Genomic DNA, 23183 nt, shown 5'->3' with positions numbered 1-23183 from the left:
TTGTATGAAAACGCTTAATAAATATATTTAAAAAAAAGATATTCGTAGACACTTGGTTCTGGTGAGAGCAAGTTACATTACCTCATTTGTTATACTGTTCAGAATATGGGATATTTGAATTTGTAACACAAGGAAGGCACATTTTTATCAGGAAGTCATTGTTTATTAACTGCTGCATTTGTTTATTTATATAATTAATAACTTCCAAAAAGCATTCCAGATGCCGTAGCATTATGATTGTGTGTGCCTAGTTTATCTTGATTAGTAGAATGATGAGGGGTTCAGAATTATAGAACACAGAACGTACAGGGCAGAAGGAGGCCATTCGGCCCATCGGGTCTGCACTGACCCATTTAAGCCCTCACTTCCACCCAATCCCAATAACCCCTCATAACCTTTTTGGACATTAATGGAAATTTAACATGGCCAAATCACCTAACCTGCACATCTTTGGACTGTGGGAGGAAACCGGAGCACCCGGAGGAAACCCACGCAGACATGGGGAGAACATGCAGACTCCGCACAGACAGTGACCCAGTGGGGAATCAAAGCTGGGACCCTGGTGCTGTGAAGCCACAGTGCTAACCATTATGGTACCGTCTTGCCCAGTGCAGTGAGATTATCATTAATCTTTCCTGATTATTGAATTGTCAGTTGTGTGCCTACAGAATATCACTAATCAAATCCGATCACTATCCAATTTCAGTCCCCTTTTTAAAATTGCATATTGGTGCACTTTGGTGCAACTTTAATACATGACAACATGAATGAGCATTGAAGTGAGGTGAATGAAGGTTCAGTATTTGTGCTCTGGGACTCGTTTTTTAATGATGAATGTCCTAAAACACTTCCAAGAATAGTGTTATTTGTAGAAATGAAACTTGCTTGTCACCCATCTACCGTTAAGGCTGCGACATCAGAGATTCCTGTTTTGATTCTCATTTGTATCAGTTCCCCCAAAAAAATCTTCTTTGCACAGTGGGCCTACCGCTCTGCTGAGAGAGGAGTTACCTTTTGGGGGCAATTTAGTGTGGCCAATCCACCTATTCTGCGCATCTTTAGGTTGTGGGGGTGCACGCAGATACGGAAAACGTGCAAACTCCATGTGGATAGTGACCCTGGGCTGGGATTGAACCCAGCTCCTTAGTGCTATGTGGCACCAGTGCTAACTACTGTGCCACAAAGAAATGTACAGCACAGGAACAGACCGACCTCCAAGCCTGCGCTGGTCATGTCCGTCTAAACTAAAATCTTCTACACTTCTGGGGTCTGTATCCCTCTATTCCCATCCTATTCCTGTATTTGTCAAGATGCCCCTTAAACATCCCTATCGTTCCTGCTTCCACTACCTCCTCGGGCAGTGACTTCCAGGCACCCACTACCCTCTTGTGTAAAAACAAAACTTGCTTTGTGCATCTCCTCTAAACCTTGCACCTTAAACTTATGCCCCCTGGGTAATTGACCCTCTACACTGCAGAAAAGTCTCTGACTATCCACTCTGTTTATGCCGCCCTCACAGAGGTTTTACAGGGTACATGACCATTAACTGATACAGTACTAAATGTCCGATGTACCTTCAGCCTTTTACAAAAAATATTTTTTTAAATCTTTGTTTGATTTGAACAACGTACCCTAAACAAATAACCTACATTGTTGGGAATGGACTGGAGTCCTTTCACCTTTGGAACTTCAACTCGAATTTTAAAAAATGGGCAGCAGTGTAGCACCGTGTCTAGCACTGCTGCCTCATGGCACTGAGGTCCCAGGTTCAATCCTGGTTCTGGGTCACTGTCCGTGTGGAGTTTGCACACTCGCCAGTGTTTGCGTGGGTTTCGCCCCCACAACCCAAAGATGTGCATGCTAGGTGGATTGGCCACGCTAAATTGCCCCTTAATTGCAAAAAATGAATTGGGTACTCTAAATTTAAAAAAGAAACCCTCTAATTTTAAAATAATCGTGTACAGCTACTCTCTGAAGAGCTGTAGCATAAATATATGCTCATTTGGAAAAACCCCAGTTTTAAAATAGATGGGAATGCAACATTAGTTAAACTGTTTAGGAAGAGTCAATTGTTAGCTATCTGGAGTTTTTGATCGTAAAAATAGAATATAAAAACCCATTTTCTTTTAAAGCACTGAAATCCCATGTCTTAATGAGTGATTCATTTTGCTGCAGTTTTATTTTGCCACAGAAAAAAACATGGTTATCGATTTTAGTGGATCAGAAGCTGGCTCATTGGTTGCTTATTTTAAAGTGGCAATGGCCAGAAGCTCAATTTGAGCTCAGAATGTTTTCAATATTTATTTTGTGTAACTTGGACTTGGAGTAATATGAAAGATTCAATTCTTTCTTGTGCAAAGAGTTATGTTTTTTTTGATACTGCCAGAATAGGCTGTAACCTGTGCAGATGTTCATTTTAACCTTTTTAATCGTTGCCTGGAAGGGGTAACCAAATACCCTTCCAAGTAAAACAGCTCATTTGAATAATTGGGTTATGAAAGTGATCGCACTGTGTCTGCAGCTTCTCCACTACAGTATGAGTAATGAACTTTGGGTTGCTTACTAAACCTATCTAATCCTGAACTAGCGTCTTATTGCTGATCTGATATGATTGCTTAATTTGTGGCAGTCTGATCACTATATTCCTTAAAATGCCATCACCAAAACCAGCAGTTGCTGCTTGTCGAATCTTAGTTTGTAAAATTGAGAACTTTGGATGCTTGTGTTGAAAAATAATCTCCCCTTTCAGCTCTGGTTCTTTTGTTGATACTCTGTTTCTAATTCTATTGTCTTAATTCCTGGGCACCATATTTTATGAAGTAGGTCAAGGGCTTGGAGTGAGTGTAGAGGAAATTTATTCACCAAAGCAATATCAATGATGAAGGACTTCAGTTAGGTGGTGGAACTGTGTTTCTCTCTTTAAGCGGAGAAGATAAAGGGAAGCTTTTATAGATTTTCAAATCAAAAATGAGAAATTGGGTTTTCAATTTTAGAACGCATTACCTGAAATGGTGATGGGAGCAAATTCATTAACTTTCGAAAGGATCCATACTTGGGAGAAGAAATATGGGGCACATAACTAATTGGATAGCTTTTTCAATGAGGGAATGTGGGCCGGATGGTCTTCTGTGCTGATTGCGTTATGATTCTTCTTTCTTAAGGGTACTGGGGTGACTACTGTTGTCATTTTTATTTGGTTACATGGTAATTGTGTTTAAATGTTTTGTTGTATTTTTTCAACTGCTTTTGAAATTTGTGAAATAATTTTTGTCTGGTGTAGGTTCACAAGGAAACAATAGATGCTGTCCCAAATGCAATACCAGGAAGAACAGATATAGAATTAGAAATTTATGGAATGGAAGGAATTCCAGAAAAGGATATGGAGGAGAGGAGGCGACTGCTTGAACAAAAGACACAAGGTAAATAGTGTGATGGTCACTACCTTGTGAGCCTTTTCTAATGGCATTAAGTCCTAGCTGGACTTTGTTTTCATAAGAGCCTTTCCCAAATAAAATAATATGCTCCTATCAGGGAGTTTTGCAGCAGATGAAGCACATTTGTTGTAATGTTAGAAAATAACCATTTGTGTGCATCCAAATAGCAGTAAAGTAGTTTATTTTCGGTGATATCTATTGAGGTATAATGTTAGTCAGGACATTGGGAGGTCTCCCCAAAGCCTCTGTACACTATAATGGAATTATCTTCATCCACCTGGACAGGCATGTGGCGTCTTTAAATGTTTCGTCCAGAATATGACGCCCCTTATGCTGTCGCTCGATGCACAATCCACATTTTTTTCGCCTAGTTGCCTAAGCTCTGGAATATATTCCCTCTCTGCTTCTGTCGCTCCATTTTCTTTTAAGATGGTCCTGAAAACCTACCTCTTTGGCCAAGATTTTGGTCATCTCCCTTCAATCTCTGTGGCTCAGTGTCATATTTTGTTTTACAATGACCCTATGAAGTGCCTTAGCATCATTATGTCAAAGGTGCTTTATAAGTACAAGTTGCTTTTAGTGAATAGAAAGTGTGTTTCCCTCTGTGTTGTTCATTCCTTATTCAGACTGCAAGAAAGAATTACTGCATCCCGTTTTTGTAGGTTGGGGAGTTTGATAGTAACTGACAATAATTTTGCCGTTGAGTGTATATACTTTTTAACTCGCTCTAATTTATGTTTTTCATTCCCTGAGTGGTGGTATTAAATGCTAGGTTATGTTTCCACCTGCATTGTACCTTGTTCGAGTGAATGAGAAAATTCAGATATATCTGATCCGTTTTCAACCATTTGTACCTTTCCGGTAGGATCACTGATTAATGAACTAAATTGGACACCCTTGAATACCCAATGATGCTAAGGGGTTTTTAACCACTCTAGCTAACTTGGTATAAATTGTACCCATGTGCCTGGTTGATTGGAATTCTAATTTTACGATCTATAAATTGGCTTGGTGAATAAGTTCATTTTGTAATGTAGCACAAAGGCCATTCAGATGAGGAGTGGTGTCAGGTTCCGTCCCTCACAGCGAGGGTAGAAGCACTGCCTTTGGTTTGCTTAATGAGGAGAGGAGAGTAATTGCGTCAGAGATAACAACAGCAAATCCTGCTGGTAATACACCATAGCAAACACAAATCTGGACTGCTATGATCTAAAAACCAATTGAAACAAGTTGTCCAATTTGGCAGCAATAAGTGGCTGCCCAGGTGAGGTACCAGAGTACTCCCATTACCCTACATTGAACCCTATAGTAGGAAAATGTCTTGACTGGAGCCTAAAGTTGATTACAAAAACCTGTCATGCTGAACTTCCTCCCAAGCTGTTTTAAGGCACAAGTGTTCAAATTCTTGTATCTTTCACCAGCGGAAAGTCAAAAAAAGAAGCAGAAGGATGATGATTCTGACGAGTTTGACGACGACGATGCAGAGGCTGGGACTTCATACCAGCAGCAAGGAATGCAGCCACAACAGAACTTTGTTTCAAGTATGAACCAGTCGAGCATGCACCCTGTAACGGGTGCACCAGGAATTCCTCCAGGTGACACAAACTACCTTGTTCTTTCTTAGAAACTGCTGATTCATGCTACAAATGTGAGGTGATGTTTGAGCTTGAGCAATACCATCCCTGTTGTAGTTCCAGTTGTCCTCACTGGCCAGAGGGGAGCATATGTATAATCATTGTAGGTTAGCATAACCTGCATTGTAATGTCAGTGTCATATCAGAATTCATGTACTGACCTCGGAGCAAGTCAATTAAAAAAAAAACACAATTACTGATCTGGAGCCTGGAATTTACAAGCAGTTCTAAGCATCCCCTGATCTCAGCAGTCCTGACTTCATGAGCTATGCCAGTGGAGATCTTCTGTACATACATTTTATTTGGTTTCAGTAATTTCCTACCCCAGAACAAATGTTTAATTCTTGATCATATTATTGGAGCAAAGTCATTAGGCAGGTTCCTCTGTGCTGCGATATTCCAGGATTATTTGTGAATTTATATTTTACATTGTTGTTATTCTTCTCCAGGGATGCCACCAGTGGTACCAGGTGTTCCTCCCATGATGCCAGGAATGCCACCTGGAATGCCAGGAATGCCTCCAGGGTGAGTGTTCTCTATATTTACCTGTTACTGTCTTTATCGCATTGTCTTAATGATCAATATTAACAAAGGCAAATTTTTTATATCACCCTGTTATTGTCATCTATATACTAGCAGTGTGTCTTAAAATGGTCCTGCTATCCTCCATTTACCCACCCATCCCGCTACAAAGATGGGACAGGATGCTTCCTCAGAAAGATGAAATTCAATCCAGTCTCTTATCTGACTCATGTCTGCATCAGAACAATTTAAATTTGTGAATAGGGACTAACGAGTTTCTTTTTAAGCAAATTATGAGCTGCCTTGACTTGGCTGGTTTATGATTCCATGGATGCTGTTTTCGCACCTTTGCAGGGTGCCAATTATTCACCAGTGAGTCTCAACACTGAGTGTCAATACTCTAGAGAGCATCACTGCTTAACCTGACCCTGTGTCCATACAACACAGTTCAAGTTACAGTTGCTGGTAGCAATAGGCGCATGAGCTCTGCTGGCTTCCACCGACATTCCCCTTAACTTGGCCTGCAAAGTCAATTATAGCCCTCCAAAATAAATCAGCACAGTTTGGGGTCTTTGTGCTTTCTACAAATCAGCACACTGAATAAGCTCATTGAGCACTTGTATTTTTATACGCAACCTAATTTCAGAATATGATTTATGTTAACTCTTGTCATCACAGGATGATGCCCATGGGTGGAATGATGCCTCCAGGACCTGGAATGCCACCCATGATGCCAGGCATGCACCCTGGTGGGTATTTGAAAACGGTTGGCGGCAACTTAGGTCTGTATTACAGAGAATCTTAACATCAAATTATTTAGAGCAATGTAAAAATGTACTGTTGTGTCCAAAATCACTTGCTTCCCTAATCACTTACTTCCACATATCCAAATCTAGCAAAATACATAATTAATCAACTTTGACTTGGCAAACAATTTCTCTTTAAAGAGATGTTTCAAATACAGGCACCTTTCTAGTTGCTTATTTTCACTCTTGGGGGGGGGGGGGGGGGGGGGGGGGGGGGATATTGGCATAGTGGCAATGCCACTGGACTTGTGACCCAGAGGCTCTCGGGACATGTTGCATGTCAAATTGCATCTCGGCAGCTGATGGAATTAACGTTCAATTAATAAATCTGCAATATAAAACTAGTCTTAGTAAGAGTGACCATAAAAACCATAATCAATTGTCGTACACATCCATCTGGAAGGCAAAATCTGCTGTCCATCCCTGGCCTACGTGTGATTTCAGGTCCACAGTAATGACTCTTCACAGACCTCCAAAATGGCCTAACAAGCCACTTGGTTCAAGGGCAATTAGAGATGGACAAGAAATATTGGCCGTGTCACATCCCCTGAAGGAATTAAAAAATGTTTAATTTCTGGCTCAAGTGACTTCCAATGACTCATAAATTATATAAGGTCATTTGGGAAAACAAATTTCTACAAAAAAGGCAGCTTTTAAAACTAGTAATTCCTGTATTTATAGTAAAATGCTGCAAAATTTAGTAACAAACAAGAAATCTAGACGCATGTCTGGAGATCCTTATTCTGTCTCAATCATTCAATGACACGGATCTGCCTGCTGTTGTTGCATACTGCCATTTGATGTAGTTGCAGACCCCATACTCACAGCTGCAGCAGCACTTGGGAGGGAAATATGCTTTGCCCTTACTCTGGAGATCCACTCGCATTGTAAAGGATACAATTTCCACAGTACCTGAGTAGAGAAATGAGGAAAAACCATTGGGAAGAACTTTACAATGTAAGGTAATTGGAGACTTGCAGATGGCATAGCTATAAAAACCATAGCATTAAGAGATTCTTCCAGAATTTTTCAGAATTCCAGAAAGCTAAAGAAACATCCCATTCAGTTGTATTGCAATTTGAAACAGAAGAGTATGAGTAGTTCACGTACTAGATGGCTACTTCCTAGTTAGAGAAAACAGCGGTAGATGTCATGCAACCCATCAAATTAATTCTAAAATGATGACTTGGATATTGGAATAGACAGGCCATTTATAATATATAAATCTGGGGATATGAGCATGCTCGCATTTATTGCCAATTCTTAGTTGCCATTAGGGGGGTAACACGGTAGCACAGTGGTTAGCACTGTTGCTTCACAGCGCCAGGGTCCCAGGTTCGATTCGCGGCTTGGGTGACTGTGTGGAGTCTGCACGTTCTCCCCGTGTCTGCGTGTGTTTCCTCCGGGTGCTCCGGTATCCTCCCACAGTCCAAAGATGTGCAGGTTAGGTGGATTGGCCATGCTAAATTGCCCTTGGTGTCCAAAAAAAAAAGTTGGGTGGGGTTACTGGGTTACCGGGATAGGGTGGCTTGGGTGGGGTGCTCTTTCCGAGGGCTGGTGCAAACTTGATGGACTGAATGGCCTCCTGCACTGTAAATTCTATGATTGGGAAGGGCCTCATGCCTTCTAATACTACTGATGTCTTTGTGTTATACATATTCCTACAGTGCTGTGTAAGGAGTCTCAGGATTTTGATCAAGTGAGCATGAAGTCTGGGTGGTGTGTAACTTGTTAGTGTTCTACCCATGCATGTTGACCATGTCATTTTAGACCCATTAATTAATGTTTGCCATTCAGTTAGACTGTAACTGATCTATACCATCAAGGGGCTTAAACATCAACATCTCCAGTTCAAAGCTGTATCACTATTTTCTCTTGAACTAGTCCATAAATTATAATGTTGTGATGTCACCTGATGAGTTTACAGCACAGGCAGGGATCATTAAGTTTGTTTGTGCTAAGTTCTCAATTGGTACAATTTACTCTAATTTCGCTGTTATGATCCGGCAGATGTTAATTGCCATGCAAACCAAATCCCAAAGGGAGACTTGGTCTACTTCTCAAAATTTTATTTTTGGACCACAAGTTCTAGTAACATTTTAAAGATTTTAAACATTAAATTAAAATATTTATTAACGAAAGAAAATGTAAACTTTTATTTACACAGTTCATAGAATCCCCACGGTGCAGAAGGCCATTCGGCCCATTGAATCTACACCGAACCGCCTTAAAAGTACCTCAACTAGGCCCACTCCCCCACCCTATCCCTGTAAACCCATAATGCCACTTAACCATTGGGGCTTCCACCTAAACTGCACATCTTTGGACTGTGGGAGGGAACCAGAGCACCCGGAGGAAACCCACGCAGACACGAGGAGAACATGCAAACTTCTACACAGTCACCCAAGGCTGGAATTGAACCCGGACCCTCATGGCGCTGAGTGTGGAGTTTCCACATTCCCCTCTGTCTGCATGGGACTCATTCCCACAGACTAATGATGTGCAGGATAGGTGGATTGGCCATGCTAAATTGCCCTTAATTGGAAAACAAATGAATTGGATACTTTAAATTATAAAAAAACATAAAATCCCTACAGTGCAGAAGGAGGCCATTTGGCTCATCAAGTCTGCACATGCCATAGGAAAGAGCACCCTGCTTAAGCCCACGCCTCCACCCTAAACCCATAACCCACCTAAGTTAAAATTAGGCTTGCCTAACGTTCCCCCTGGAGACTTCCCTTTAGGCAACTGCCCCTCATTTGTAACTATGAAAGTCCAGTAGTCAAACCTGCTTCTGAGTCAGAAAGATATATCATCACTCTGCTTGGAAAGTCAAGAAACTTTAAAACCAACCCCTGCTTTCTGTAAAACAGTTTGCTGGAAAGCTGCCTTGGTTTGTCTCTTCACCATTCTTTCCCAGGACAGAGCAACACCCCAGAAGGTCTTATATGGGCACTCCCCAAAGTTGTCAGCTTCTCTCCTTGAGAATATTTTTGCTATTTCATCTTCATTTCGTTGTCCTTCGCTCTTTGAAACTTGCCTTCCCCAGAATCTATTTTTTAAATGTTCTCTTTATTGCCCCCACTTCTGGGTCAAATAAAATGTAATAACCGTGTCTTATTTATTTATGACTATTTCGAAATTGTAAGGCCCCTTTTCCTTGCATTGAAATTTAATAGTTAAAAATCCAAATCCTCATTTAGGTTTTAGATTTATTGTCACATGTACTGAGGTGCAGTGAAAAGTATTGTTCTGCATACAGTCCAGACAGATCGTTCCATACGTGAAAAACATAGGACATACAATAAATACACAATGTAAATAGACAGGCATCGGGTGAAGATACGGAGTGTAGTACGACAGTAGAGAGGATGGGTAGAGAGATCAGTTCAGTCCATAAGAGGGCCAGTCAGGAGTCTGATAACTGGGGAAGAAGCTGATTTTGAATCTGTTAGTAGTTCTCAGACTTCTGTATCTTCTGCCCGATGGAAGAGAGAATAACCCGGTGGGAGGGGTCTTTGATTATGCTGCCCGCTTTCCCAAGGCAGCGAGAGGCGTAGACAGGATTCGATGGATGCATGTTATCACCCAATGCAAATTTTTACTCGTGGCTTATTTACTGATAGAAAGTTCAACTCTCCATATTTACTTCAAATACATGCCTTTCACTCCTAGACTTCTTTGATATCCTCATTGTAGACACTCAATCCCTAGCTTAATTAATAAAACCAGAAAATGCTGGACAATCTCAGCAGGTCTTACAGAACTGGAGAGAGAAGGGAGCTAATGTTTCTGGATGACTTTGTCAAAGCTGACAAAGAGTCATCCAGGCTCGAACATTCTCAACAACATCGGTCCCAATATCCAATTTTCCCAATATTGGGAAATTCAACCCCTCCAAGAAGTGCCTCATCCCTCCAGCCCTGTAGGGGGTTCTGATCTGTACAGCCTACCATAGAAATCTCTAAACACCTTATTCACCCCTGGTGAATCTCCAATCAGGTTCCCATCTCCGTTATTTACTTTCCCTATCTCCCTGGCCGCGTCCCTCTTTCAAAGCTGCTGTGCAAGCATTCTGCTGGCCTTCTCTCCATGCTCGTAGATCGCCCCCCCTCGCCTTTCTCAGCTGCTCCACTGCCCTCCCTGTGGTTAACAAGCCAAACTCCGCCTGTAGCCTCCTCTTAAAAGTGCTGCCTCTGGGGTGTCTCCATACCTCCTATCGTTCTGCAGTATCTCCTTTACCAGTTGGTCCATCTCTGCCCGGTCCACCTTCTCCCTATGGGCCCGTATCGAGATCAGCTCCCCTCTGACCACCACCGTCAATGCTTCCCAGACCACCGCTGCTGAAATTTCCACCGTGTCGTTGACCTGCAGTTAGTTCTGAATACATTTCCTCAGCCGCTCGCGCACCTCTTCGTCAGCCAAAAGTCCCACATCTAACCTCCATTGCAGGCGCTGGTTACTGTCTTTATTAACCTGCAGGTTACCCAGTGTGGAACGCGATCTGAGATTGTGATCGCCGAGTACACCGTGTCCACTACCCCTGCCAGTAAGGCCCTGCTCAAAATAAAGAAATCGATCCGTACACTTTATGCATGTGTGAGTAGAAGGAGAACTCCTTCACCCTCGGCTGCCTAAATCTCCATGGATCCACCCCCCTCCATCTGCTCCATGAACCCTTTTAGTTCCTTTGCCATTGCTGGCACCCTGACCGTTTTTGAGCTTGACCGGTCCAAGCCAGGGTCAATAACTGTGTTGAAGTCCCCTCCCATGACCAAAAGTCATGGAGATACAAAAGTCTGAGAACAGGCACAGACTCAAAAACAGCTTCTTCCCCACTGTTACCAGATTCCTAAACGACCCTCTTATGGACTGACCTCATTAACACTACACCCCTGTATGCTTCACCCGATGGTGGTGTTATGTAGTTAGATTGTGTACCTTGTGTTGCCCTATAATGTATTTTCTTTTATTTCCTTTTTTTCCCCATGTACTTAATGATCTGCTCACAGAATATACTTTTCACTGTACCTTGGTACACGTGACAATAAACAAATGCAATCCAATAAGGCAGTTGTACCAGATAGCTTGAAATAGAAGTAGAATGCATTCCAGAGCATGATTACCCTAAAAATGTGTCCATAAGGAAATGGAGATTGTCTGATGTTCCGGCAGATGAAAAGTGGGCGGTAGGATGACCATATAGTGATACCATATGGGTACCAGAATGAAATTCTGAGTGACTTATGAAATTTCAATAGATGAAATTTCAACGGGTAGCGCGGTAGCATTGTGGATAGCATAATTGCTTCACAGCTCCAGGGTCCCAGGTTCGATTCCAGCTTGGGTCACTGTCTGTGTGGAGTCTGCACATCCTCCCCGAGTGTGCGTGGGTTTCCTCCGGGTACTCCGGTTTCCTCCCACAGTCCAAAGATGTGCAGGTTAGGTGGATTGGCCATGACAAATTGCCCTTAGTGTCCAAAATTGCCCTTAGTGTTGGGTAGGGTTATGGGGATAGGGTGGAGGTGTTGACCTTGGGTAGGGTGCTCTTTCCAAGAGCCGGTGCAGACTCGATGGGCCGAATGGCCTCCTGCACTGTAAATTCTATGATGGGCATTTAGGAATAATCAGGTTTAAGGTACAAAATCATTTTGATTGGTCTGGACTACATAAAGATGTAGTCAAAGTTTGTCAAACAAGTTAGTTGATAGACAAAACTCATGCAGTAATTACTCCTACATCTTCCCTTCCAATTTCAGCGTTTGAGGAACCCTTTAACAGGACTGTGTAGGACCCCATCCCAAGACTAAAAGTGGGAATCAATATTTGCTGACAATCAAAATGAGTCCCAAGTTTTCAGAAGCAATACCATTGCGAAAGATTAAAGCATAGTAATTTTTAGAGGAATAGATCAAATTCTTTACAAGATATGTAATGTTCTATGTTCTAAGATATGGACTACCAAAAAAAGAAATCAGTTCAGGGTTTGACTTTCATGTCACAGCTGTTCAAACAATCTGGGAATAAAGCAGTTAAGGTGATGTTGTTGTTTGCTATTAGGAATACTCCGAATGGGGCGGCACGTGGCACAGTGGTTAGCTGGACTACGGCGTTGAGGACCCGGGTTCGAATCCGGCCTTGGGTCACTGTCCATGTGGAGCGTGTACCTTCTCCCCGTGTCTGCGTGGGTCTCACCCCCACAGCCCAAAAGTGTACAGGGATTGGTTACGTTAAATTGTCCCTTAATTGGAACAAACTTTTTTAACGAATGAAGGGGACCACTCAAGTTGATACAGAAGTGAATGAGCCAAAGTTCTGAAACTACTCTCCTAGATTATGTGACAAAATTCAGAAAAAGATTTTGTAGGGCATGCAAGTTAGCTAAGGAACATTTAAAGCTCTCACAGCAAGTGATGAAGGCAAGGGCAGATAAGAGCAGACTTGTTTTGTGGCTGGGAAAAAGGTGTCAGTATTGTTGCCAGTGTATGACGAACAATTAAAGGCAAGGTCTAGTGGACCATATCACATTGAAAACAGATGGAGCGAGGTAAGCTACTTACTCAGTAATTAACTGAGATAGAAATATAGGTCAGAGGGTGTGTCTTACAAATATGCTTTAAAAATACAGGGGAGGATAACCAGAAGAAGATACTGGTAGCTATAAATAAGGAAAGGGGGCAGAAATTAAGAAATCTGAAATTGACATTTTTCTAATTAAATTGGACACTGAAGTGCTTAGGAATCCAACTGTGATACAGAAAAGTGTCATGGTGATTTGAAAAAGCCATCGCAGTCACACAAAGCAATTGGTGTAAATAAGCTGCAGGAAACAGATTTAGCCAAACGTGGTGTGCGGAATTTAGTTGTTTCTTTATTCATTTGCGGGATGTGGGCTTTGCTGACTAGGCCAGCATTTGTCGTCCACCCCAATTGCCCCCGAGACGTTGGTGGTGAGTCGCCTTCTTGGACCACTGCAGTCCGTCATGTAGGTACATCCACTATGGGAGGAAGGAGTTACAGGAATTTGACCCAGTGACAGTGAAGGAAAGGAGAAATATCTCCAAGATGGCGAGGGGACCCTCCAGGTAGTGGTGTTCTCATGTATCTACTATCTTTGTTCTTCTAGATGGCAGTGGTTGTGGGTTTGAAAGGTGCCTCCTAAGGAAACTTGGTGAGTTCCTGCAGTAAATTTTATAGATGATACACATGGCTGCTACTGTGTCAGTGAAGGGGTGCCAATCAAACGGGGCTGCTTTGTCCTGGATGGTGTCAAGCTCTGGAGTGTTGTTGGAGCTGCACCCATCCAGGCAACTGTGGAGCATTCTATCACATTCCTGACTTGTGCCCTGTAGATGGTGGACAAGCTTTGAGGAGTAGGGGTGAAATACTTGTCGGAGAATTGCTAGCCTCGGACCCGGTCTTCTGACCACAGTGTTTATGTGGCTTGGCCACATCAGTTTCTGGTCAATGCTAATCCCCAGGATATTGATAGTGGGGGTGCAGTGATGGTAATGCCATTGAATGTCATGGGGCGATGGTTTGATTCTCTCTTATCAGAGATGGTCATTGTTTGGAACTATGTGACGCAAATATTACGTGACATTTGTCAGCCCAGCCTGGAGATTGTCCAGGTCTTGCTATATTTGCATGTGAACTGCTTCATTGTCTGAGGAGTCATGAATGGTGCTAAACATTGTACAATCATCAGTAAACATCCCCACATCTGACCTTATGATGAAAGGAAGGCCACTGATGAAGCAGCTGAAGATGGTTGGACCTAGCTCTTTTGTCCACAGTTCAACTAAAGCTGTAATGAGGTCAGGAGTTAAGTGACACTGGCAGAACACAAACTGAGCGCCAGTAAGCAGGTTATTGCCAAGGGTGATAGCACTGTGATGACCTCTTCCATCACTCGACTGATTGAGAGTAGACGGATAGGGCGGTAATTGGCCAGGTTGGATTTGTCCTGCTTTTTGTGTACAAGACATCCCTGGGCAATTTTCCCACATTGCTGGGTAGATGCCAATTTTGTAGCTGTACTGGAACAACTTGGCAAGGGCACAGCAAGTTCTGACAAGTCTTCAGTATTATTGCCTGAATATTGTCAGGGCCCATAGCCGTTGAGGTACACAGTGCCATCACCCTTCTCTTGATATCACGCATCTTTGGGTGCTGAAGGCGGATGTGGTAATGTTGCAGGAGACGCACCTTGGAGTAACTGACCAGATTAGATTGAGGAAAAGCTGGGTCAGTCAGGTCTTTCACTCGGGACTAGTGGGGTCACGATCCTGATCAATAAGCAGGTGATGTTTGAGGCGGGTACAATAGTCTCGGATGGGCAGCAAGGTGGTGCAGTGGGTTTGCCCTGTTGCCTCACGGCGCGGGGTCCCAGGTTCGATCCCGGCTCTGGGTCACTGTCCGTGTGGAGTTTGCACATTCTCCCCGTGTCTGCGTGGGTTTCGCCCCCACAACCCAGAAATGTGCAGAGTAGGTGGATTGGACGCGCTAAATTGCCCCTTAATTGGAAAAAATAATTGGGTAATCTAAATTTTTAAAAAAAAGTCGAGGATCTCAGTTGCAGAGTGAGGAGCCAAATCCTAGGTTTTGGAGCTTTGATATGAGCTTGGCTCGGATTATGGTGTTGAAGGCGGGGCAGTTGTCAATAAATAGGAGTCTGATGTGGGAGTGTTTGTTGTCGAGATGCTCTAGGGATGAGTGTAGGGCCAGGGAGATGGCATCTGCTGTAGACTGGTTGCGGTGGTATGCGAATTGCAGTGGATCGAGGTGTTCTGGGAGTATGGAGGTGATGCGCTTCATGACCAGCCTCACAAAGCACTTCATTACGATTGAAGTCAGGGCCACCGGGCGGTAGTCATTGAGGCACGTTGCCAGGTTCTTCTTTGGCATCGGTATGATGGTGGTCGTCTTGAAGCAAGTGGGGACAGGTTAAAGATGTCCGTGAGCATACCTGCCAGCTGGCCCGCGCAGGCTCTGAGTGCACAACCAGGGATCCCGTCTGGACCCGTCACCTACCGAGGGTTCACTTTCATGAAAGCCGATCTGACTTTGGAAGCTGTGATGGTGGGTATGGGTGTGTTATGGGTTGCTGGGGCACTCAACAGCGGATTGTTAGTTTCCTGCTCGTACCAAGCATAGAATGCATTGAGTTCATCGGGGAGGGGTGCTGCGCTGCTGCTGGAGACACTGCTTGGCCTTACCACAACCGCCGGGAGTCTGTAATACTAGTCTGTGACTCTAGCTTTGTCTGATATTCTCAGGTGGTTTTGCGGAGGTCGTACCTGGATTTCTTGTATAGATCAGGGTTGCCTGACTTGAATGCCTCAGACCTGTCCTTCAGTAGGGAGTCAATCACGGGATTGAGCCATGGTTTCCAGTTGGGGAATCTACATACTGCTTCCTTTGGCACGCAACAGTTTTCCACACGTTTGCTGATGAAGTATGTGATGGTGCCGGCACACTCATTAAAGTTGGTCGCTGAGTTCTTAAATATGGACCAGTCCACTGTCTCCAAGCAGTCACGTAGGAGCTCTTCTGTTTCCTCGGACCAGCACTGCACGACCTTAGCTGGATTCTCCCGCTTGAGTTTCTACTTGTATGCTGGGAGAATGAGCGCACCGTCTTATGATCTGATTTCCCAAAGTGCGGTCAGGGGATGGAATGGTAGGCGCCCTTGACTTTTGAGTAGCAGTGCTTAAGAGTGTTGTGGCCCCTGGTGGGACAGGAGATGTGCTGGTGGAATTTTGGCAGTACACTCTTGAGGTTGGCCTTGTTGAAGTCCCTGGCCGCGATGAACAATGCCTCCGGGGGTTCTGTTTCGTAGTTGTTTATAACTGTGTACAGTTCGTCCAGCGCCGCCTTCACTTCTGCCTGGGGTGGGATGTAGACCGTTGTGACGATGGCTGAAGTGAACTCACGTGGAAGATAGTATGGGCAGCACTTCACAGTCAGGTTTTACAGGTCCGGGGAGTATGCTGGGATCTTGCTGCTATAACACTAGTAATTTCACAGAATAACACTTCAGTCTCTTTCTCTCCAACCTTCTTCTCCTGAGTAATCTCAGATACAGATCCAGCTCGTTGAATTTTAATTTCCCTCCCCCTGTCAGATTCTTCCTGTTTAACTTGTGACCTTATCATTACACAATCTGGAAACAGGATGTTCTTTCTGTAAAATCTCTGTTGATTGCAAATGCACTACTATAGTAGATATTGTCAATATCTGTGACCTATAAATTGCACGGGCAATTTCTCCATTATCCCAGCAATTACTTTTCCTGTTTTCAAATTATTTCTTGAATTTATTGTACACAACGGGATAGGTTTGGCTTCTCTGTGAATTCCCCTAATTAATACTCTGTCCTGCAATAACCCTTCTGGACAACAGATAGCACTATCCTTTAACATCAAGGACTGACTAGCCCCCATGTCCTTTAAAATCTTAACATTTCCTATTCTTTCCTTTTTTCCTTCTTTTAAAATAAATTTAGAGTGCAATTATTTTCCAATTAAGGGGCCAATTCACCTAACCTACATATCTTTGGGCTGTGGGGGTAAAACCTACACAGACACCGGGAGAGTGCGCAAACGCCACACGGGCAGTGACTCAGGGCCGGGATCTGAATCCCGGTCCTCAGTGCCACAGGCAGCAGTGCTAACCACTGTGCTGCCTGCCGCTCCCTCCATTCTTTCCTGCACACATGGGTATACTTTCCCATTGCATATAAATTCTTTAAACATCTTTGTGACCTGCCCGTCAGAATTTCCTTGGGTATACAATGAACACATTCCCACTTCTCTAGCACTAATCCTTCCTTTTGGTGTGTCCTGGACCAAGTCTGAGCCCGCAGTGACTCTTAGTCACATAACTCTTCTGAATCGCTATTACTGAAATAAATTTCACATTTAACCTCCAATAATTTGATCTTGTGTGTCCAGTCTCATTTCAATGATAACATATTACCTTTTTTTCAGATTTATGTCCCACTTTTCCATCGTTAGTCAACTGGCATCCTTCCTTGTTACTAATATTTTTACCGTCACTAGGTTTCCTACACCACCAATTTCCCTGCTAATTTCCATATGATCTTTTCTTGACAACTGTTGTGCGAATATGTCAGCTAAAATAGCAGCTTCCCTGATCTTTTTATTTTGTGTCTCATCTGAATGTGCCTTTGTTTACTGCAAAGCTGTCTCTAAATTCTTCCAAAATCATTACTACTCTTAGTTTTCAAAAGTCTCGTCTAATTTTCATCCCATGGGACTTCTTTTTCTCTTGCAAACCCGACGAGAGTTTGGTTAGACCTGTTTCTTATAGTTCTAAACTTCAACTCATAAGCTTCAGGGACAAGTTCATAAGCATTAAATATTGCCTTCCTAACTATCTCAATCTGCAAACTGATTCTCTGATAAGCTTGCATTCATCGCTGTACCTAACAAAACACTTTAACGTGAAAACCCCAAGGATATCTTGGCCATTTCAATTTCACAGCTATCTTTTCAAATGAGGTGAAATATCTTTCAACTTCATCCTCTGAATTTAGCTACCAGCCTCAAATGTAAAAATAAAATTTCTCAAAGGAATCAAAGTAACCATCTGAATCACACTCTCCTTTCTTAAGTTTCACTTTAGGCGGTTAACACAGCTTTCTTTCTCTGAAGCTCTCTATCTCTTTCTCCATCCCTCTCCTCAACATCCTTTTCTCTTCAAGATCAAGTTTTCACATTTTTAACTCTTGCCATCTGTTTTTCTCCTTGTCCTGCTGCTCATGTTCTTCACTGTCATAATGTTAACATTTTGGAATTCCCTCCATATGGTCCACATTGATCCAAAAAGGCAGTTCATCAATTTCTCAAGGACATTTGGAGATTGGCAGTAAATGCTGGCTTTGGAGTAACATCTCATGGACAAATGAATGAAAGAAGCTTTAAAAAGAACAAACTCCTTTTGGTTTAATTTAATTAATCTTTATTGTACCCTTACAATGAATAACATTCACCTGAGGAAGGAGCTGCGCTCCGAAAGCTCGTGTTTGAATCAAACCTGTTAGACTTTAACCTGGTGTTGTAAGACTTCTTACTGTGCTCACCCCAGTCCAACACCGGCATCTCCACATAATGAATATAACACTTATCCTGTAATTGACTGTCCAAAGCCACAGTTGATATTAGAACATTAATATAAAAACAAAATACTGCCGATGCTAATATTACAATTGTGGAATAAATGGAAAACAAGTGCTGGAAATACTCAGCAGGTCTGGCAGAATGTGGGGAGAAAGGGTTAACAATTCAAGTCCAATGTTACTTCTTCAGCACTTTGTTTTTATTACAATTTTAGCTGTGCCAATATCTTGTACAAATTAAAAACCTTTATTTGCTTTTATGTGCCCCTGTGAATTATACCCTAAATCACACTACCTTTTATTACCTCCGCACTAATTTAAAACACATGTGCAGAAAGGTCCCTGTTCCTGGCTGAACGATTTCATTTTCACTATAAGCCATTCATTTTGTAAATACGGGGCCATATTTATTCTGGTAAATACTTGAAGATGCAGCTAGTACAGGGCATTCAATGCCATTTTTATTGAAAAAAATGGGTGGAACTGGGTTTATGATTTGTAATTTATGGTTTCAATAAGTGTGACAAAATCCAATAATCAGTTACTGTCTCCAATTACTTCAATAGCTGTTAATTTACTTGCCATTAAGTTCTAAAGGAACTAGATCATCTGAACAATATTCTTTGTATTAATAAGCATTGTGGAACAACGAAGTAGAATTGCACATTCGTAACCTAACTGTTCTGCTAAGTCTCAGTTTTGTCTCACATCCTTTGAACAGTTTTCTTGTACTCTTTCAGGTATGCCACCACCTGTTCCCCGTCCAGGAGGGCCATCAATGACCCAGTCACAGCCAGTGGTTGTACCTGGTCTACCCAATAGACCACCACTACCTGGACCTGGTCCACAGCCTCCTATCTCAAAGCCACTCTTCCCCAGTGCTGGCCAAGTAAGTGCTTGCTGACATATATGATCAGTGCTAGAAAGTCCTTTTAACTAATGTAATATCTGAATGCCACAATTGTTTCCCAGTGTGTGAATAACATTAGTAGTTATCTGGTCATAATTCATTGCAGTTGATACTTAGACTAGGGATGCATTTATTCAGGGTAAGTTGTAAAATGTTTATAGGAAACTTAAATTCCTCTAGGTTTTAATGCATTGAATGTCTGACAGTCACCCTTTTAGTGTAGCGTACTGGCAGCTGTTGAGGATTTTCACTGTCTGCTCTTTTTATGCTTCAGATGGGGACTCGTGTTTCAAGCACAACTACAACCTCCACTACAGCTTCATCAAATTCGGCAAATCTCTCAACTTCCTCTAAACCTCTGTTTCCTAGTGCAGCACAAGTACGCAGGCAGTCACCATCTGTTCTGGTGTTAGACTAATTCACAGTGCTTCACCTGCCAGAATAATTCTTGAGCATGCTATAAACTAGCTTTAGAGGCTTTTGGAGTGTGTATGGGCTGTGTAATGCTAAATCTGGTGTAGTGTGCTGTACTACTTTGTAGAGTTAGCAATCTTATATTTAAAATAAAAAGCAATCACCAAGAAACATCCAGCAGCTTTTTACATCTGATGCAGAGAAGGTTTGCCAGTTTAAATTGAGCCAGAATTTTTTTTTTAATTTCACACCTTTTTTTATTCTCCTGACACTTTTGAGGATACTTAATTTGAATTGTCAGTACAATTGAAACTTGTAAACCTGCAATTTTTAGAATAGCATGTTATTTGGAAAATTAAACTGCTTTGCTTGAGGCTTCATTTTGATTTAGATTTTTTGGATTTGCAAGTAATTAACTTTTGCGGTGTTGATTCAACAGAGCCAGCAGTCTGTCTCCGGACCTGTGGGTACAGATTTTAAACCCCTCAACAGTACGCCAGCCACTACTGCAGAACCTCCAAAACCCACATTCCCAGCATACACGCAGTCAACAGCTACTGCCACCAGCACGTCGAACAGTTCTGCAGCTAAGCCACCCATCCCTGTAACTAGTAAGCCTGCTACTCTAACCACAACTAGTGCAACTAGTAAGTTGATCCATCCAGATGAGGATATATCACTGGTAAGTGTATGGGCCATTCTCTAATCATTTAATTAAAACCTTTCTGTCTTAACTGGATCTAATTTCTGTGCCACACTAATAGAAAATTCAGTAGCGCATTTTTGTTAAAAGTTAGTTTTCTTTTAAAGAGAAATAATGTGTTGGTGCAATTTTCTTTCCTCTTCCCCCTTAGGAGGAAAGGAGAGCTCAGTTTCCAAAGTACCAGCGCAATATCCCCCGGCAAGGCCAGGCACCTATGGGGCCGCCACCAGTTGGGCCAATGGGTGGCATGATGCCACCACAACAAGGAATGCCACCTCAGCAACCAGCAATGAGGCCTCCCATGCCACCTCCAGGTTAGGAACATTTTTCTGTCTTTCTGTAGGTTTAGCAATTGTGGTTTATTTATATTTGCTACTATTAAGAGGCCCAAGATGTACTCCATATGACTTGAGGCCCATGTTAATTTTGCACCCAGGTGCATACGACTTCTGCAGCTAACCACTGATTTTGATAAGCTGTGTACAATAAAGGGTTCATTGTGTGGCATGAGTAAATGCAGTCAGTACCAATGGAAATATGCAGGTTTATAAACAAAATTGAATTAATGGTGTCTAGTTTGAAATCCTAATAGTGCAGAGATCAAAGCATGAAACAGCACAAAGGTCATCCCGTCCATTGTGCTGGTGTGGCCCTTTGGTAGAGCTATCCATTTAGTTGCCCCTCCATCTTCCCCTCCATTATTCACTACCATTTTGAACGTCATTATTGAATAACTGTTCACTACCATTTTATGGTAGTGCATTCCAGATCACAACCAGCTGTATATCAAAAAAATGTTTCATGACATTTCTGGTTCTTTTGCCAGTAACCATCAAATTCATGTCCTCTGGTTTCCCACCCTTCTGTCACTCGAAACAGCATTTACTGTATCAAATCCCTTCACCGCTGGCCTATGCTCATTGACATTTAGAAGAATAAGAGATGATCTTGTTGGAACGCACAAGATTCTGAGGGGACTTGATAGTGTAGGTGCAGAGAGCATGTTTCTAGCTGGTGGCGAGATTTAGAATGAGGGAATTTCAAAACAAAAGGTTTCCATGAGATTCAGCAGTGATAATGTCATGGGGCGATGGGTAGATCCTCTCACTTGTAGGAGATGGTCATTGCCTGGCATTTGTGTGGAGCGAATGCAACTTTCCGCTTGCCAGCCCAAGCCTGGAAATTGACCAGGTCTTGCTGCATTTGGACACGGGCTGCTTCATTGTCTGAGCAATCACAAATGGTGTTGAACATTATGCAGTCATCTGCAAACATTTTCACTTCTGACTTTATGATGGAAGGAAGGCCATTGATGAAGCAGCTGAAGATGGTTGGGCCTAGGAGACTACCCTGAGGAACTCCTGGAGTGATGTCCTGGAGCTGGGATGATCTGGAACTTGTGTTGTTTGACCTCCAACTACCACAACCATCTTCAGTTGTGCCATATATGACTCCCAACCAGCGGCGAGTTTCCTCCCCCGATTCCCATTGACTCCAGTTTAGCTAGGGTTCTTTGATGCCATACTCTGTCAAATGCTGCCTTGATGTCAAGGGAAGTTACTCTCACCTCACCTCTGACATTCAGCTGTTTCATCCATGTTTGAACCAAGGCTGTAATGAGGTCAGAAATACACCAGGATGCAATACCAATCAGTCAAAAAGTGGTGTTAAGCTCATATAAATTTATTTTTGCCCTGTTGTAAAATTTGTCGTACTTGACTGTTCACAATTGTTTGTACTTACAAGCCCTATTTTCTTTACTTTCAGGTCAGTTTGGTGGCCCTCCACAAGGTATGCCAGGTTACCTCCCTGGTGGCATGCCTCCCTATGGACAAGGACCTCCAATGGTGCCCCCTTACCAGGGTGGACCCCCTCGGCCGCCAATGGGAATGTCAGGAATGAGGCCTCCAGTAATGTCACAAGGGGGCCGCTACTGAAGTTGGTGTACCTACGTTAATAGGTTTGGAGATTCAACCTTTTCTCAACTTGCTGTTAACTAGACAAGCTTCAGTGAATATAAGTGACTTTAACATTTTTTAAGAAAAACCTGGTAAACCTCTTCCTGCCTGCTAATGATGACCACAACACTTGCAAAACCCCAGGACCTGCTGTTTGTTTTACCTCAATAGTGGGGAAAAGAAAAGCATACTCTTGAAAAGCAAAATCTTGATGCGTTTCCGTTTGCTCTTTCCCCCTCCCTCTCCTCCTGTGCCCTTTCCCCCCTCCCTCCTCCTGCACCCTTCCCCCCCCCTCTCTCCTCCTGCGCCCCTCCCTCTCCTCCGTGCCCTTTCCCCCTCCTCCTGCACCCTTTCCCCTCCCCCTCTCTCCTCCCGCGCCCCTCCCTCTCCTCCCGTGCCCTTTCCCCCTCCCTCCTCCTGCACCCTTTCCCCTCCCTCCCTCTCCTCCTGCGCCCCTCCCTCTCCTCCCGTGCCCTTTCCCCCTCCCTCCTCCTGCACCCTTTCCCCGTCTCTCTCTCCTCCTGCGCCCCATCCTCTCCTCCCGTGCACTTTCCCCCTCCCTCCTCCTGCACCCTTTCCCCTCCCTCCCTCTCCTCCTGCGCCCCTCCCTCTCCTCCTGCGCCCCTCCCTCTCCTCCTGCGCCCCTCCCTCTCCTCCTGC

The 23183-nt window shown here is 43.2% G+C and overlaps 1 protein-coding gene across 1 annotated transcript in view; it reads left to right on the top strand.

Moving 5' to 3' along the window:
• The window catches only part of LOC119953093 (BUB3-interacting and GLEBS motif-containing protein ZNF207-like), a 30528-nt gene that overhangs the window by 6604 nt on the left and 741 nt on the right, over nt 1–23183 (top strand). Inside the window, 10 exon segments of the mRNA XM_038776929.1 lie at nt 3281–3419; nt 4856–5029; nt 5518–5593; nt 6269–6372; nt 13523–13567; nt 19279–19427; nt 19723–19827; nt 20302–20544; nt 20717–20879; nt 22333–22525. Coding sequence (XP_038632857.1) covers nt 3281–3419; nt 4856–5029; nt 5518–5593; nt 6269–6372; nt 13523–13567; nt 19279–19427; nt 19723–19827; nt 20302–20544; nt 20717–20879; nt 22333–22502 — 1368 coding nt within the window. The 3' untranslated portion in view covers nt 22503–22525.

Source organism: Scyliorhinus canicula, chromosome 18 (assembly GCF_902713615.1).
Source record: "Scyliorhinus canicula chromosome 18, sScyCan1.1, whole genome shotgun sequence".
Classification (NCBI taxonomy): Eukaryota; Metazoa; Chordata; class Chondrichthyes; order Carcharhiniformes; family Scyliorhinidae; genus Scyliorhinus; species Scyliorhinus canicula.
Note: the sequence above shows the minus strand (reverse complement) of the source record. Positions and strands in the feature narration are given on the sequence as shown.